This window comes from Rhamphochromis sp. 'chilingali', assembly GCF_963969265.1.
Source record: "Rhamphochromis sp. 'chilingali' genome assembly, chromosome: 5".
Taxonomy (NCBI): Eukaryota; Metazoa; Chordata; class Actinopteri; order Cichliformes; family Cichlidae; genus Rhamphochromis; species Rhamphochromis sp. 'chilingali'.
In genome coordinates this window covers 25,241,260-25,259,588 of record NC_137932.1, presented here as the reverse complement: position 1 = coordinate 25,259,588, position 18,329 = coordinate 25,241,260, and the positions used below count along the sequence as shown (strand labels likewise).

At 40.7% G+C, this 18,329-nt stretch overlaps 1 protein-coding gene across 3 annotated transcripts in view; it reads right to left on the bottom strand.

Moving 5' to 3' along the window:
* Positions 1 to 18,329, bottom strand: part of col12a1b (collagen, type XII, alpha 1b) — a 152,433-nt gene that overhangs the window by 114,990 nt on the left and 19,114 nt on the right. For all 3 annotated transcript variants that reach the window (XM_080882238.1, XM_080882237.1, XM_080882236.1), the window contains exons 11-13: positions 17,347 to 17,625; positions 16,767 to 17,042; positions 2,454 to 2,723 (exon numbers count right to left, since the gene is read on the bottom strand). In XM_080882238.1, coding sequence (XP_080738364.1) covers positions 2,454 to 2,723; positions 16,767 to 17,042; positions 17,347 to 17,625 — 825 coding nt within the window. The remainder of the gene's footprint in view (positions 1 to 2,453; positions 2,724 to 16,766; positions 17,043 to 17,346; positions 17,626 to 18,329) is intronic.

Sequence of the window (18,329 nt, the reverse complement as noted above, 5' to 3'; positions counted from 1 at the left end):
TTACAGGGAAAACAATGGTCTGAAGCATTTTCCCAGTGTTTCCCAGCTTCTTATTTGTTTAGTGTGACATGGGTTAGGGTGAGGTGTTAGGGTGGACTCAACATGAAAACACTTGGAGGGTTAATGTGTGTTAACAGAATATTGGACTGGGGAACTTGGGCCCAAAGATGCTCCAACCCAGAAAGAAGACACATTACAAGCTGCACTAATGATCTTTTCTTTTCATCACTCTGCTGCCAGATTTTGTGAGTATGTGCCGCTGACAAACAGACAGCTCCAGGGAAAAAAGCTGACCCCCAAAAAATGCCTTTCTATGTTTGTGGCTTGTAACAGAAGGGCCAAATATTTACTTGTGTGACTGCGGGAAGTGAAGCTGCAATCATCAAGACTAGGGATGGGTATTGTTTAGGTTTTATCCGATACCGGTGCCAAACCGGTACTTTTGAAACGGTGCCGGTGCTTAAACGGTGCTCGAACCGGTGCTTAAAGAATGGAGAACACAAAATTGGTCCAAAAACCTCTCATGTTCAGCAGTTTTTTTGTAAAAAGATAACAATGTTAGCCTTTTCTGCAGCTATGGGGCATATATGGTATCACTCTTGGATGGAAGCAGTGCTTAAACAATGGAAAAAACACAAACTTTGTCCAAAAACCTCTCGTTTAGCTGTTTTCCACTTTTTCTTTGGTCATTTTAGCCTTTTTGGCCAGGGTGAAGGGAGTATCTGCCATCAAACAAGAAGACAACCGCATGTAGCTATGATGATGTTTGCTAGTTCACCTTACATGCATTAATGTAATAACGTGGTTAGCATACTCAACGTAAATTACACACCAACAACATTAAGCTACTCGCCCAGAGAAGAACGGCTGCTGCTGCCATCATCATCCGTCATCATTTCTGCTACACTGGCAGGGCTAGGGGCCAGGACTCTACTCTTCGGGTTTTTGGGGGATGTGGCTAACTCCGGGTCCGATAACAGGCACCACACCCGCAGTAGATGTGCACGGTGTGAGGTCTCGCGGCAAGCTATCAAATACGGCGCATTTCTCGGCTTTTAAAAAAAATGCTGTGTCGCCAGGTGTTTCATCGGATTTGAGGTGTTACCTCCTTTGCACAGTATCAGCTTAAAGCACTTGTTGCAGGCTGCTGAGTTTGCATATTTTGCTGTGAAGTACAGCCAGACTTTTGACCGCTTCACCTTGGGCATTTTTAATCTGTAGCTCTGCTCTAAAAGAACGTACGTACCTGGGCCCGCCTACTATCCTCAGAAACGTAAAAGGATTGGCTAGAATCTAAAGTGTATCAGAGCTCAGGGAAAAAAAAGCACCGAAATAAAGCACCGAAATAAAGCACCGAAATGTGCGCTGCTTTTCGGTCTGGTTACTACCGTTTATGACAGAACCGTTGCCATAATGGCACCGGATACCGGATACCATCCCTAATCAAGACATAAAGCTCATGTGCCAATAACTGCAGTTCCTCTAATGTCCACTTGAGGCTACCGCAAAGTTACCTTTGTTCTGTATGGGTTATTTCCTTCTTTAGAGCAGATGTGTAAGCTGTGAGTTTGGAAACTGTCAAGGCTTTTATAGTATAGTTATAAGTTAAGGAGTCAAAATTCAAAGAAACTAGAATCCAACAGGTGGTCTCACTTTGCTGCATCCACCTTTTATGTACATAATATGCTCAAGTCCCACCTCCAGCCCCAAGTGGGCCAACACCCCCCTCGCAACTAAAATTAAAGGTTTAATTATCACCAAGATTTGCTTTTGTTCGTTTTTCTGAGAAGCTGTAACTGACGACATGTTCATCGACACCAGAGGTGTCAGTGGAGTTAAGCTAATCATCCGGCTGTTTTCCTTCCAGGGTCACATACACTAGTGTCAAATGGAAATAAGAGAATCTATTGACTCTTATATAAAGTGCTGTTTCACAGAGATGGTTGGGACGGTATGATATGCGCTCTCCTAAAGCTTTTCGTGGTCTTCTCTGAGTGGGACGCTTTTAAATCACACTCTGGTCGCTACCTAATGTCAGGATGTCAGACCATCTTGGCGTCAGTAGAAAGGGCACTGCTGACTGTAGGTCCCACCTTCCAATTAAAAGTTGGGTAACACCATGATGTTCAAGCAAGGCCAAAGCACTTACGTCCAGCACTCTATCAAGACTTATTCCACCATGACAAGTGAGACCACACGGGAAGGTTTGCTTTCTCTTTGCTAACGGTTGGTCCAATCTGTGATCTGGTTTTTGTTTTGAGAGTCAGATCAAATAGAAACATATGTTTGCTCACGGTTAACATTTATTTTGTCTGTTCTTTCATAAATACTTCCTGTAACTGTCATTGATTATATATGAATTTCTTTATTTTTTCAGCTTTCATCCTTTGGTGCATGCATGCATTTTCTCTTACTGCTAAAGATGAAAGACTGAAGAGTTTATTAAGTCTTACCATCTGTGATTTCTGATCCCGTGAGTGGCTCGCTCTCTTTGTGGCGGTAGGCAGCGACCACAGAGACTTGGTAAAGTGTCTCTGGAGTCAGACCTTCCAGCACGGTGCTGGTTTCATCTCCTGGCACCGTTTTTTCTTGGATCTCCTGGGAAAACATCGACTTCCACTGAACACGATACGTATTCACATTCCCAGGCGCCGCTGTCCAAGACGCCATGAAGCTGGTGTCAGTTACATCGCTGGTGACCAGGTTTTTAGGAGGACCCCCCTCTGGAAGTAACAGTTAAGCAGAGAATTAATCAAAGGAACGTGAGACAATAACTTATACTGTGTATAAAATATAAATGGCGATGTAATGTTGATTCCACAGTTTTAGTTTTTGACACCATAGCAGTTAAATTTCCTCTCAAATCACAGCAGATGTTTTCAGACTTGACTGTGAGCATTTTTTATACTGTACAGTCACATTGGCAGACATGTTTTAATGTTCTTTCCAGTATTTGTGACTTCTTTTATTTAAAACCATCCTCCCTTTTAAACAAAGGGACCATAATGGACGTGCTGCCAGATCTAATTATTTTTCAAAATGGAAACTATTAAAAGGCAATCGAGTGGACCGATCACCACAGCCATAAAGGCCTGAGAGGACGGCATAAACATATGTGAAGAGCTGTCCGGTGCTTTTTGTTCATATTTTGGGGATATTTTGAGATTTTTCAGCATCATTAGTGAGTGCAGAGCATTGGATAGGGGAAAGAAGAAAGACATAAAACATGTCGGGAACCGCATGAACTCAAAGTGTCCAAGCACCAACAGGAAATCTCTTTAATGTAGTTCACTGGATGTCTTTGCATCATCAAATCATCACTATAGTCCTCCTTTTATTGGAAGATCTTCTGCTGGACGCTTTGATATCTCACTTTTTTCAGCTTTTTGCTGGCTACTCTAGAGTTAATGGTTCGTGAATGTCTCTCTTGTGGGTTTTATGAACCTTTAGAACAATTTATCAAACAGAAAAGTCCTTTTTCACTCCATATTTTGCCTTGTTCCCATGTGTAACATATGTTATTAATATTTCTAGTTCTCTCCGACTGGATTAGATTTCTATTAATTATTACGTATTGGATATAAATCAATTATATTATATTTTTGGAAGCCTTTAAACATCAGATCCAGATGAAAATCAACACTTCTGATTAACGCTGGCACATTCACAGTTCCTTTTCCTCTGTTGATCATTGACCACTGTTTATGTCCTGAAGGTGAGTTCAATATGATTTTTAGCAATACAATTAATCAATCAATAAAGGGAAATTTTCCAGTAATTAAAGCTGTCCAAATTCTGTTTTGCTAATTGTGGAACTGTGGAACATTACAAGCATAGTTTTAATTACTGGATACCTGGAGATTTGTTGTGGATACTCATCTGTATCTGAATGGACTAACTTGAATTTTAGTCATAATTTTTTTTTTAATCGCCTATTTCCAGACACGTGGGGTTTAAAATAATACTGCAACCTGAACTACAGCACATTTTCTTTTTCACAAATATTTACATGCAACTGCAATAAATGTAAGAGTCCTTAACCAAAGTGCTGGTTCATTATAGTGAAGGGAACATGGCAGCAATGTTACAAATCAGGTTCTGGGGGCCAACAGTGGAGCTCGAGATGCACAGGAATAAGATTTGTCTTGTTACTGGGATTTCTTCGTAAAGTTTGTTTGTGGTCTTTTCGTGCAAATTTGTCAGAGATAACACAACTGTCATGGTCCTGGGTCGTGTGACCCAGTGTGTTATGCTTAACCTATTTTGATGTTTATTGTTTGCTTACGTTCTTTAAGGTAGTCCAGTCCTTTTTGTAATTATGTTACCCTTGCATTACGTCTCCCTTGCCCTTCGTGTGTTTATGTCTGTGTGTCTTGTACTGTCAAGTTCATGCTGTCAGTTATGTCACCTCCCCCTGTACTACGTCTCCCCGGTTCATGTCTCATGTTTCCTGTTTTACTTTGAAGGCCTGCATTCACTGTCTGTGTATTCAGCTCACTCCTCCTGTCCTGTCGTTAAGTTCATGTGTGTCAGCTGCGTTCCCATGTGTGGCCACTTCCCCTGATCATCCCTCATGTGTATTTAGTCTCTGTGTTTCTTACAGTCTGTGTCGCGTCGTCTGTGTTCCCACCCTCCGTGTTTCCATGCCTGGTCTGTTGTCTTCCAAGCCATAGCCTCACCATAGTTTGTTCCCAGTTTAGGTTTTTGTTTAGCCACGCCATCCCTGCTGTATTTGCACACCTTGTTTTCAGCCATAATAAAGGCTCGCCTTCTGTTAAAGCTCACTCCCGTCTGTTCACTTGTGTACGCACCTGGGTCCATTACACGCATTCTCCACTCGGTCCGTCACAGCGGACCGTGACAACAACAGTTTCAGGATTTTTCCAGATTTTTGTTCTTGGACTCTCTTGGGGGGGCTTTGCGTCAGTCACGTTTCAAAGTTAACCTTAATTATCTGTCAAAATGTTCTAGCCCCTCCCCCACTAAGCCCCATTTTTCTTTACTGGCTGCCCTTCACAAACAGAAGGTTTGAACAGCAAATGGGTGTGGCTTATTGCCAGATACCAAGTGCTTCTGTGCTTCTGATTGTTGGGGATATCTCTGTGTTATTGTAGGTCTTTACTTTACATTATAAAGGACCTTGAGGCAACTTTTGCTGTGATGTTGCACTATACAAATAAAACTGTCCTTCATCCCCACTCCCCCTGCTGACCTATGCATACCTGGGCCCATGCATGCTTTCGTCTCAGCTCGACTCTCTCACACCCTCTCTGTTTTACACTAATTTGCTCATGAAAAGCACTCTTGCACAGTGCAGTGAGGTTCATTGTTTTATAGGATTTCCAAAGAGGCAGCAGTCCCTGAGGAAACGTTGGATTCCATGTGTGGGCGAGGTCAGCGATCAGAATATTTGCGTACCATGTCTGAGTTTGACTGACGAGCACCTCTTCAACAAACCCAGGGCAAGGCATAGACTGATCCCACCAGTTAAACAAGCTGAACTTTGGGGATCAAATATGCTGTGGCATAAACTCAGTGCTGGTAGAAGTGATATGGACTGTAAAACTGGTTCATGTTAAAGTTTTCAGATGATTTAGGACCTTAACTCAACTTCCTGACAGCTTCAGTCACACACAATATACACACGGATATACACAAACCCCAAAAATCTACTTTGTGTTGCCTCTCACTGTTGGGTTGCCTGACTCGTGTTGCCTCTTGCTGACATACAATCTCCTCTTCTTCCATCATTCACAAATATTTCCAGCAATCTGCTGTGTCTGGATAGGAAAGTGAAAAAGGGAGGGCCAATATTAAATTATAGCTCTTCGTCTGTGGCGATGAAGTTTCCACAACAGGATAATTATCACCAAATATTAAATCCAGCTATATAATCAGCGCAATAAGCGTGAAATAAATCACATTCAAGCTTTTTTGCCAGTCGATACAGATCTTTGGAGAGAAGGGAGGGGAAAAAAAGGAAAACTCCCTGCTCAACAAATATTTATGCAAACTCAAAATAATTAGAAAACATGAGAAATAACTCAAATTAAAAGGGAGCCTGGATGTTATTGAGAGCCAAAATGATGGCGGAAATATAATTTTTATCGTCTTTTTAAATGTGCAAAGCATGTGGCCAAACAGAAAGACAAGCTCTATTAGTGAATTAAGTCGCTAACAAGTTCTCAGGCATGTCAGGACAAACAATTTAACAAGATTGAACCAGCAGATTGTTCTGTGCTCACAGCAGCATGGGAAAGATGTACAAGGTACAGATGACCCAAATTAAGGCTTTTATTTTGACAGTCTGCATCTTATTTCAATCAATTTTTATTTCTGAGAAGAAAAAGGTTCTTCTGTCACTACAAAGCTTAATTTTCAATCCTCTGTGTTTTGAAGGTTCACTTTTGGAGAATCTTCAAGAATGTGAAATGTGCCGATGGAATTCAGGAAAAACTGTCAAGCGTGTACTTCTTAGTTTATTTTTAACTGTCACTGGTGCTCAGCTTCAGTCACCCCATTTTCACTGCACTGCACCTCTGCCATCAGCAGGAAGCTACCAATGCTGCCATTTGTTTTATCTTCCCGGAGGAGCTCTGGCTCAAAAAATTGGAAAATAACAGCCGTCACATGGAGTGTGGAATATCTGGACATTCTCAGACATCTTTTTCCACAGTCCATCAAAGTAAATCGGAATAAAACCACAGAAATTAAAGACAGTATTGCTGATTTCTACCACTGTCTATCTATAAACTATCTACAAATCAAATTCAAGCTGCTTTCAGCTTTTTCCAGGGAAGTTCAGAGTTTGGGGCTAGTTTGGCTAGCACCTTCGTCACTCATAGCGTGAACAGAAATAGCACCTGAAGGCCATGTGACTGAGGCGGGTCTGAGGTCCTCTCAGGTCTGGCCTCTTTGTGCTGTGTCTGGGACTCCCTGCAGTCACAGTGGAAAGTCTCTGGGATCGCTGCCTTGTATAAAGTTGGCTATTTGACATGTTCCACTGCAAAGTGTGCAGAGTCACTGCAGTTTCATCAGGGCAGCCTAGGTGGAGATAAAAACTTCACTCTGGTGGTGTTGCTGGTGCTGCTTCATATCACGAGAAAAAGTCTGTCTAGCTCACTGAATAAGAGAGGAACTGCCCTGAAATTGAGTTTCCACTCCGCGTGACTGGGTTCACATTAAAGGGCCCATGCTGTCACATGGCGTGTACATAAAGCTGATTCAAAACACCACAAAGAGAGTAACTGACAGGGGGGGTCATATTTCTCCAATATTAGTTTTCTTTATTGGCTCTCTGTTAAATCCTGGATCTAATTTAATTTGCTATTTATTGATTTCCCCCTTTTCAAAATTAATTTATCTGTATGTTTATTTATTGTCACAGTAGTTTGTCTGGGAACTAGTGTGTTTTTGATTAGTTATATATTTGGATTTGTTGGTTTTTATGGTTTTGATTCTCATTATTGTTTTCTGCTTATGTTATATTCTTAGTTCTAGTCCTTAGGTTTGTGTTACCTTGCCTTCCCATGCTCCACATCTCATGTTTAGTTACTTTTGTCTCTGTGCTCCATGTTCGCTCTGTCTTCCCTGTCAGCCGTGTCTCCTTGTCAAGTCTGCGTCTCTGTGCCTGTCTTGTATTTCCTGTTATACATTGACAGTCTTCTGTGTCCTGTGTTTTCAGTTTTGCTTCCTCCCCGTCTTGTTATGTCAGATTAGTCCCAGCTGTGGCTCCCTCCTGTTTCTCATCCCCTTGTTACCCCCTGGTGTATTTAAGCCCTGTGTTTTCCTATGGCTGTTGCTGTTTACCCTGTGTGCTGTGCATGTTTTGCTGGGCTCCTTGGTACCCAGGTTACTTCTGAGTTTTTTCTTAGCTTCTAGTTTTTAGGTTTTCTTTTCCTTTCCTGTTTGTATTATATGGGTTTGTTGGCACAGCATTAAAGCTGCCTTCCTGAGTTCACGCCTTAGTTTCTCGTGAGTGCTGCATTTGGGTCCTTCATCCTGTCTGCCACACTCTCACACGTGACATTTATGTCTTTATTTTTGGCTGTGTCAGTCTCCTGTACAACAAGTCTAATAGAATCTGATAAAACAGGAAAATAAGTCAGAACCCAAATCATCATTAAAATTCAATTACAGTTAAAATACTTAAATGCTTAAAAATGAATGCATCTGTTTTTGTAGGTTCTTGTAATATAGATTATCTAGCACTATTTTATTTAATATTTATTTTAATTGTATATTTTACCAGATCTCTTTTCTATCTGTGCCAGACACTTTCATTTTACTTACAGGCAGTTTAAAATTTTGTATTTATTTCTTTGCCTTTGTCTTTTTGATTTCTATCAAGTTGATACTTGCTGCATATTTTTTTCTAATTACTATCAGCTGGTCATTCATCTATGAAGGACTGCACTAATCTGCATGAAATGTGCTATCCAAATAAAGTTTAACTGATCAGCTGATTAATTTTAATGTCTGGAAACTTTGTTCGCAGCCAGTGTGACCACAGCAAACCACAGCAGGTTTTTTCCCCCCCCTTTTTAAACTTTATCACCTCAATTTCTTTAGCTAAAGATGTTTGTTCCCTCTTATATAGCAATTGTCAGCCAAACTCACTGAACAAAGAACACGCTGGTAGACTAGACCAGAACTTAATCTCACCTGAGGCGCAAAAGCTGCAAAGAAACAAGTCCCCTGCTGAAAGCTGAGGTCATTTTCACAGGTTACGACACATTTAGTGTCCCAAGCTGATGCAACTGCCAAAGAAAAGAACTTATTACGAGAATTAAACCTCTATATATGTATTTTTAGATCTTATGAGGCTGAAATTTAGAGGTTTATGGAAGTCCAAGTTGTGAAAATATAAAAGATCATCCTTAAAAGTCATTAACATAAAAGCAGAAAACAAAAACTGTCTGGAAAATCTCTTTAAATACACCTCATCATCCCCATTCTTGCAGCTTTTACTGACATTTGTTTTTACTAGTTTGGAGCTTTTTTTTCAGTGCTCTGTGGAAACCATTCAAATTGAATTATATAACTCTGGATATGCACAGTCATCAATCTGACAAAAAAGCGACATGTTCGCTTCATATTAAAAAACGTTTTCCATCCCACAGCAGCATCACACTCCCCCAGTTCCACAATCAGGAAGTCCTGGTCAATGTCAGCGTGCTGGAGTTCTTCCAAATGCAGGAGTGAAGCAGAAAGCAGCTGCAGCTCCTTTTAAATATCAGCTGTGCTGAGCGAGATGGGCCACACTTACGCAAACGTCTTTAGACTTTATCCCGAGATCTGCTGTGTGAGTGTTTGAACAAGTTCGAAACAATGAAAACAAAGCCTCTGTTCAGCATTCACACAGTAGGCAGTAGTTTGGTTTGATGGATCACAGAAAACATTGTGCTGAATCTGGCTTGGAGACGAGTTTTCCATTTTAGCATCCATAAACGTAAATCTCCAGTGCAGAAAACAAGGTCCTGATGAAATCTAACATGGGCTCTAACTGTACAGTTATAGTTTTAACTTGGCTTTAATGTGGGTAAAGGCTCACTGCTGATCTGAGAACATTAAGCCTACATGTGCACAGGACGCAAAGGTAATGATCACCCTCCTGCCAGCTGCTGATGTGGGCTACAACCGGGAGAGTCTGGAGCATTACCACTACAGTTACTGACAGTTTTCTGAACAAACTAAAGTTCACTCTGTGTCTTTAAGCTTTCACACATGAAAAACACAACCTCAGCTTCAGGCCCAATAACATGAGAGAAGTCAGCTGTGAGCTTTGAGCACCATAAACAGCTAAAGGAGTGCTGAGCACTGGCAGCAGATATGAGCAAATATCACTTGTACCAGTTGGAAAAAGTTGTTTTTATTAGCTCACTAGGTAACAGTGTTTATGCCCTGGTTGTGGTGAAATCGACCGCTGAAGCACCAGTCACCCAAGCCTAGAGATATGTCGGTGACCACCTGGTAATCACCCCCTGCAGGGGACATATATATGTTTGTAGATAAGTCAACATCTCCCACCTGAATTACAGATGACTGGAACTGAACAACGCAATCACAGGGAGGATATTCCAATAACCACTCGCTAAACCAGGAAGGGAATATAACCTCCAGCTGCAGGTGGCACAGGGGGTAACTAGGCCTGTGTGACTGAGGCCTAAAATAAGGAAACGTGGTAACAAAGAGGCAGAGATGCTGGCCACACAGTGAACTTACACTAATGTCTTAACAGTTAGTGCGCACAGCACTACATCCTCAAAGAGACACAATCTTCCTTTTTATGCACAATTAGCACCTGACCTGTTTTACTGATGCGAACGGGCTAAAAATGGTTGAGTGATGCACACATTTTGATGATTTTTTTTCTAATTTATAGCTCAAGTGGATAGGTACATAGCTTTTAAATGGAGTCTATGGTTGTATTGGAAGATATCTGGGGTTTAAAGTACTGAAATAAGAACAAATAAATAGAGGATTTGTGCTGATATACTTTCTATACAAAGAAAATAACCAAAGTCATGCATCGCTTAGAAAGAAGAAATGTTTTTACCTCATAGTCCAGCAGACCAAGACCTTGGCTGTGTTCCTAACTGAGTGAAATAATACGAGCTTTGTCAGGATGATTTAAAGTTCAGCTTATCTTGTTAAATAGCTGTGAGTTCAAAATAAATGTAATCATTATTTCTGAATCAAGCAGCGCTGTATCACATTATTAAAAATCTCAGTTGGACTCTGTGAGCGCTGAACTCTCCCTTACAATTTACATCTTAACTTGACCTCGTGACTTTTTCCATCATGGTCTAGGAAATATGTTTAGGAAAAGATATCATAGGGAATGTTTGGACTCTACATCACACTGTGCCAGTATGCACCCAACAACCTGAAGCATCGGAAAAAAGGCATGGCACAGCAACTGGGGAGGCATGTGGAGCCTTTGGACAAGACTATTAAATTCCAGGCAAGCCCTCACAAGGTGCAGAGAAAGAAAGAGAGAGAGCAACAGCGCGAGAATAACACGCAAGGTTGAGAAGGAGAGAGACAGACGAGTGGAGCTAGACAGAATGGGAGAGAAATGGTGAAGACAGACAGAGAGACAGGCATGAGTCAGTCTCCCCTGCTCCTCCTAACCTTCCAGCCTTGCTCTCAGCTGGCTTACATTCCTGTCCGGTCTTGCTGCTCCTCATCTCCACCTCTCACTCTGGCTGTCTGCTGCTCTGTCCACTGCTGTGTTACTGTAAGTGCTTTGGAGAGCAGCTACTCCACTCCAAGAGTCCAAACATGGCTTAAAGTGGACATGTTCAGCTTTTCCTAATGTTCAGTCTTATGTTCTGCTCCACAGGTAGGCGTTCACGTTAAAAATGCCCAAGGTTTGGAAATATAATGTCAGTGTATGAACAAATGATACCCATGAGCCAAAAATCAGATTTAAAACGACTCAAATTACTCTTATTATTCTACTCTTGACTCTGTATGATGTCATAAAGAAGCACAGAAGCTCCTCCCATATTCTTTAAAAAATCTTCTGTTTGCCAGGGACAGCCAATCAGAGGCTTAGAAAATTTAAGAAGAAGTTTTATGCTAACATTTTTTATGACTCAATAAAAAAAATTGGATTTGAATTTCAGTGCACGGTGCCTGCAAAGTATTTTATCTGTTTTGAATTTATTATATTGGTTTGAAAGATATGTCAGGTGCTTGCTGATGTGTGTAAATTTGCTATATTAATAAACTAACTTGACTAAATGGCTCACACAGAGTATGAATTGAGGGAATTTTTGCCTCTAGGAAAAATGTTTCAAGCTGTAATCAAAGTGAGGTCATTGCAGTTAAACGCCGTGTGTTTAAACCTGTGGTTCACCAGGATGTAGCTCACTTCTATGGCGTTAAGCCTCTACAGGAGTATGCCTGATGTAAAACTCGTCCGTAAATTATGACCATGCTTGCAGGTCTCTGAGAGGACCATCTGCATGCAACCCCAATGTATATGTGCCGACAAACATGCACAAACATGCAAAAACTGAGAATGTGTAAGCAGACCTGCGTGCAGGCAGGTTTCATAACTAATGTTAAAGTACAAAAATATTCCATAAAGTGGAAAAAAGAAAAAGTGTCAGGAGCGTCAGGAGAAGCTAGCGGAATAATTTCAGCTGGTGATTCTGTTTTCACAACACAGAGTGATGCAGTTTATAAAAATAAATAAATAAATACGTGTCGCCCAGCACAGTGTTGAGTCTATTCACATTTTTGCAGAACCTTTTTATATGATGATGATGGTGATAATAAAATGCTATTTAATCACTCCACAGTCTTATAGTCTTTTGCAATACAGCCTAAGACCAGATTTTTGACAAAATATTTTCAAATTTCCTCTGTTCACATCTTTAAATAGACTTGTCTGCCACTGTAGCTTGTAAAATCTATACTTTGCATTTGGTTTGAACACCTCATATGCCCTTAAAACCAGATTCACTAGGGCCCACGTCCTCATTTTAGGTTTGAGAGAGTTTTAGTAGGTAAAGGTGAATGCTTGGACATGAACTGAGCTGCGGTTTGGGGAAGGCCTCGAAGGGAACGGCAACGGGTCACGGGCCTGGCAGCTTGCAGAACTGAGGGAACCTATATAGATGAGAACCGGAAGGAGCATGTTTTGAGGCGTGGTCCTGCTCCTTAAATTCCGATACATAATCTCCAATTAAGTCAGGCATATCCATGTGCTTCAAACAAGCAGGCTGTTCTGATAGTATGGTTTCACGTAAGATGAATATTATGAATATTATAGTTCAAACATGGAAAACATGGAAAGCAGGACCCTCTCAAAGGTCAGAGCACACATGAAAAATATGAAGCACGTTATTTAGCACTTCTGGGTTGCAAAGAAGCTTGCGGCAGCTTAAGCAGCTTAAATAGTGCACCCTGATATATCAGGTTTATCGAACTGAAGCGTCTCATAAGTCATCAGCCAAAACAACTGGAATGAGCTTTAAATGAGATCAGCTCTACTTAATGACACTCCAGAACTAATGCTATGCTCAAATTCACCCAACATTAGTGGTATTCATAACACAACAGAGCAACCACCTGATCTAGTCTAAATAAAATACATGTGATTAGCTAAACTCTCCCTTCACTGGCTAGATTCCCTAAAGACTAAAATCTGACTCCAGAGGAGGTACAGAGGTTTACCTCCCGCTTTCGCTCCAATGTGATGCAATGCTGAAAGCTTATTATGACTTTTTTTGTCAAATAATGCCAAAAACATTACCTATATTAAGATTTAAGGTTGTTTTGACTTACCATATTCTTAACAATTAACCTAAGTGATATCAGAAATTATGGGTAAAGTCACAAAAATAATACCCAAGAGGTAAAAGAAGCAATTTTTAATACTAACAATAACCCTCTATGAAAACTGGAAGGCTTCCTCCTCTCCCCTCTCTCATGCTCTGAGTGTTTATTATTTCTCTCCAGTAACAATAATTCTGACCTCCAAGCCTCGCCAGGTATTGAAAATCAGATCATTTACAATATTTTGGAGCAAAAGAGCCTCATGTTAAACACAGACTTCCATTAAATGTTTGTTTTAAGAGTCCTTGTTATGATCTGGTTCTCTTCCAGCATTTAGTCACAGCAATTACGGAAAACCTCAAATATTAACAGTGGCTGTTGGGCGGTAATAAAAAAAACATTATCGGTTAATCTCAGGGGATCGGCACATCGCGGCTGTGTGCAAAAGCTGACACAGAAATCGTGTGCACCTTTAAACAGCGATGCAGTTTATTTTAAAGACTCTACGTTAGCTATACAGACCAGAATGAAGATAAGCTGGAATACAAATGTGCATTAATAAATGCTAATTAAGCTGAAAATTGGAGATTTTGTCAGGTGAGTCTGATGTTTTACCACCGAAAGTCACTTTTCATACAGAGATTAAGTTTTGCTTTTTAGCCAAAGGAACTTAAAATAATCAATGCTTCAGATATGTACGATCCAAGTCTGTGTAAAATGATAAGTCATGAAATTAGCATCAAGTCTACTGAGCTTTTTAGCCTGTTTTAGTTGATGGGGTTTTTTTTTACCTTGATGGCTGCCTGCACAAGTCTAACCACCAGCAGAAGCAATACAATGCTGATGATACACCACAGACTGCTCTTTGTGTCTGACATCTGATAGTTTATGCTGCCATTATATACCCCAACGATTCAGGCTCCAGTTACACCGCTAACCCATCAATGTGTTTACCCTATCACATGGTATCCATCACTCACACTGGCAATTGCTTTAATTACATAGAACATGCTCAATTTTTCATCTCTAATGGTTACTCTACCTCCATGCACCATGATGTCTCCCATTGGCTGGTGAAATCTCTCTGAGGATTTTTGCTGCCACTGTGTTGGTGTTTTTAAACTATGTGTAATAAACGAGGGGTAAATCTGGGGGTAGAGACCTGTCAATTACAGACAGACCAACCCTAAAGCACACACAGCTTTATAGTCCTTTTTGACTCTAATGGAGACCATAATTTACTAAACAAACATCGTGTTTTATTAAATGAGACTTGAAACTAGTAATTGAGACTATATACTCACAAGGAAAGTATTTACTGAGGTCATAAATCAACAGAGAACATTTTCCCATAGACTTCGTTACCGCCTGACTTCTCGTTGCTACCTGTGTGGTTTAATTCAAAAATAAAGTGTCTACACTCTGTGTTTGAGGGGGCTTTTTTATCTGAAAAACAAAGAAAAACAGCTTTTCTCATGGAAACAGATGAAAGAGACAAACAAGCAGACAAAAAGGTGCATGTGTTGTGGCCCATTAATCATGCATCATGTGACTGGAGGAGAAAAAAACTGGATGGGAAACTCTCTGAGCCAGAGGACTACTTGACTAAGACACGAACTCCAGTTGCTCCACTGGAGCAGCGCAGAAGAAAATTGTTTTTACTGGGCAGCTACCAGCATGTCAATTAGTCAAAGAGACTCTAGAAGTGAAGTATGATTCAAAATTTCTCCTTTGAAAAATAACTGTTAAAATAAACCGTGAGTCATGGGCAGAGCTTCCTGCGTGTGCATTTTTCTTACTGTAGATGTATTTTTAAGCAAAAACTTTCCCCCTGATATCAGTCAGGAAAACTGGGACAAAGAGTTAACTGACTCCTATGTAACTGTGTGCTATGGGAGGTGGGACAAACTGCTAACAAAAAAGGAAGAATGTATGCAAAACCTCAAGGCTCTGCATCGATTTATAGTTTTGAGGTAAAGTCATGTTCTAATGGGAACAATATTATAAGCCAAATGAGGGGGAGAATAAATCCATCTGAGGGCCAGCTGGGCGTTTCATGTCAAAGAGGTGCAAGCTGGGATTAATCCTGTCCCATTTTATAAACTGTCAAATTCCAAAAAAACTAACAAAAATAGAGTCGACTCAGACGACACGCAGCTGCACTATGTGAAGGAGCTGAAAGGAACAGGAGGTGAAAGGTAAACGCTAAGAAAAGCTGTTTCCATGGCACCAAGGAGTATGATTTGTTTATTTCCAGCCTCTGTCTTCAGTTTTGGATAAAAGATTATAATCTTAAGCATCTTTGGAAGGCTCATCATTCCTCTCTAAAAGCAGTAAATCCGCCTGTGCTCGAATCTACAAAACTTCAGAAAAACATCTTCAGTTTGCTTCCTGTCTTTGTTGTTTATTGCCTCTGAGTGCACCATGGTCCATTTCTATCTCTGAGTTTATGTCTGTTTTTCATTCCTTTCCCTGTAAGGCTGCACAGATCTGACGAGGAGTTCAACAGGAGGCAGGCTGCGCTAACTTTGCAGAGCTCGCAGGGGTCAAAAAATGTGCACACTCCCACACTCCCGGGCACCGCAATGACTTTAAAGAGACACTTCATTCTATCAGAATAAAGTCTGATTCATTCCCATTCTTTAAGCCGGAACGACAGCTTGGACCCATTAAGTTTTAATCATCCCCAAATCCTTTGTGATTTAAAGGTGCAATTAGATTTTCATAGTTTTTAAAGTCCCCTAGCACCAAGTAAATGATCACTCCATGTCTGCAGGCACCTGCCAGGGATCAGAACCGGTGACTCAATGAGCCACTGAGCCAACTACTTGGACTTCTGGGCTCAGTTTGTCCCGAAAACAACAAAGATTTCCTTCAACTGAAGCTTCACTCATGTAGCTCTTATTTATAAGAACATCTGTTTCCCATTAATAGTTAACCCTGTGAAGCCTTTTTTATTTTTTGTTTGTTTGTTTTTTCAGTTTTCACACTGTTACATGGAGATCTATGGCACAGCATCAGGCTCAGCTAACTGAACCGTTTCCTGTTCAGCTTTAGCCTTGGCACTACAGTTCCCAAGATGCTTTGGCTCAGGCAGACAGGAAGTTTAATGCTACCACAGAGTTTTTAGTATTTGCTGGTTCTTCTTGTGTTCATATTTGTTTTCATTTGGTTTTTAACTAGGAAGCACATACAATGACGTTCATCCCATAGTGGAAAAAGATGCCATATACCAGATTTAGCTAATTTACCTCTGCAGTCTGTGGGTACATACACCCAATATTAAATGGGGCTAATGATCTTTTTTCTTTGGTGCCCAGCTTTTAAACCCGCTACAAACTACTCTTCCTTTGATGCAGCAGAGTCTAAAAGTGTACAACTGATATTAAAAAGGTTATTGTCCATTAACTTTTTATTAACAATAGTTTATGCTTTTTTATGTTTTTGTTGCATATGTCGATAACCACACTTGCCTTCTTTGGTAGTGCCCACAGTCTGTAGCGGCGTTCCGGGGCCGGACGGATATTCGGGAGTGACGGTGACGCGGTAGGTGGTTTGAGGCCGAAGCTCGTGGAGCACGGTGGTTATCTCCCTGCCAGTGGTGGTCGTCTCCATCCTCCGGCTCTCATCGTCAACCGGTTCATAGTTGAGTCGGTAGCGAATGACTGGTCCGGGAGCTGCTAGCCATGACACTCTGAAGCTGTCTGTTGTCTCTTCAGATACTCTGAGGTTGCTAACTGGGCCTTGTTCTGTGACACAAGTGAATCAGACACCCTCAGCTTTAACTGCATATCTTTACTCATTCATGCTGCCACTGTCCAAAACCTGAGCCTATTGTTCTGCGGTAACCTGCAGCAACCAACGTTGTGAATCAATCAATACACCTTCCAGTTCAATATTACACTTAATCACTTAATTTGTTCTATCACAAGTTTGGTCTTGGTATTAAAAACAGGTTTATATCTGTACTACACCTTTATGTTGATTAACAAAATATCTTAGCAGTGTGGAAAAAGAAAAGCATAAATAAATTGTTTATGACAGTATAAATACCTTCTAGCGTGGTCTGATAGCCAGTCACAGGCAAGCTTTCCCCTTTCTCGTAGTGGGCGTAGATGTTGACTTCGTAGCGAATGTAAGGGTTGAGGTAGGGCAGGAAGGCAGTGAGGGAGTCTCCGGGCACAGACATGGACACAAAATGCCCGTCGGGGTCATCTGCCGGCCTGAACTGAACCAGGTAGGACTCAACATTGGTGGCGTCCGTCTTCCATGAGGTCCTAAAGCTTCTGGAGCCGATCTCTGAGAAGGTCAGGTCCTTTGGCGAGATCAGTTCTGGAGGAGGAAGAAGATTTTTTTTTTACTTAACAGGGTTCAGCAGCTAGTTCCTTTTTTGGCATAAAGAGTGTCTTCATTACGAATTAAGGAGAAGAAGAAGATGGTTAAATAATTAAAATAAAACAATACAGCACATTGCTCTGAGAAAAAAGATGATTATTCTCTGAAAGAAAATTATTTTATATGTAAACTCAGACGAGAATGGTAAAATCATCAATAAACTGTAATCACGCATTACCAGCCTTAACCTCAACCTTAACATTTGAGGTTAAGGCTGGTAACATCACCCCAATTCTGAGGCTATCCTCGCACTGGGAGGTGGATTTTCTTAAACTTCTATATAATCTGACTTCTTTCTTTAACCAGAGGAGCTGCTCCCTGCTGGTAATTGAGAAGAATGCAAGTTTAAGGTTTTCAGACCTGGAAGGTAAGCCAATATTTTATGTAAAGTCTTTCCAAAATAACCATATTAAGTAATGCCAGCATTGCATTAGATTACATTTTGGTAAGTTTGAAGGATTGCTGAGCAGTTCTGAAATGATGATCATGTTACAGAAGAACAATTCATTTTACTAGAAAGAGTAAAATGTTACATCAAAGTCAGGGTAAAGGTGTTATCTTAGGTTATTAGAATGAAAATGTAAAGTATTCAAATCATCATACAAAACTGTTTGTATGGTATCCATCTCTGTGGAAATTCT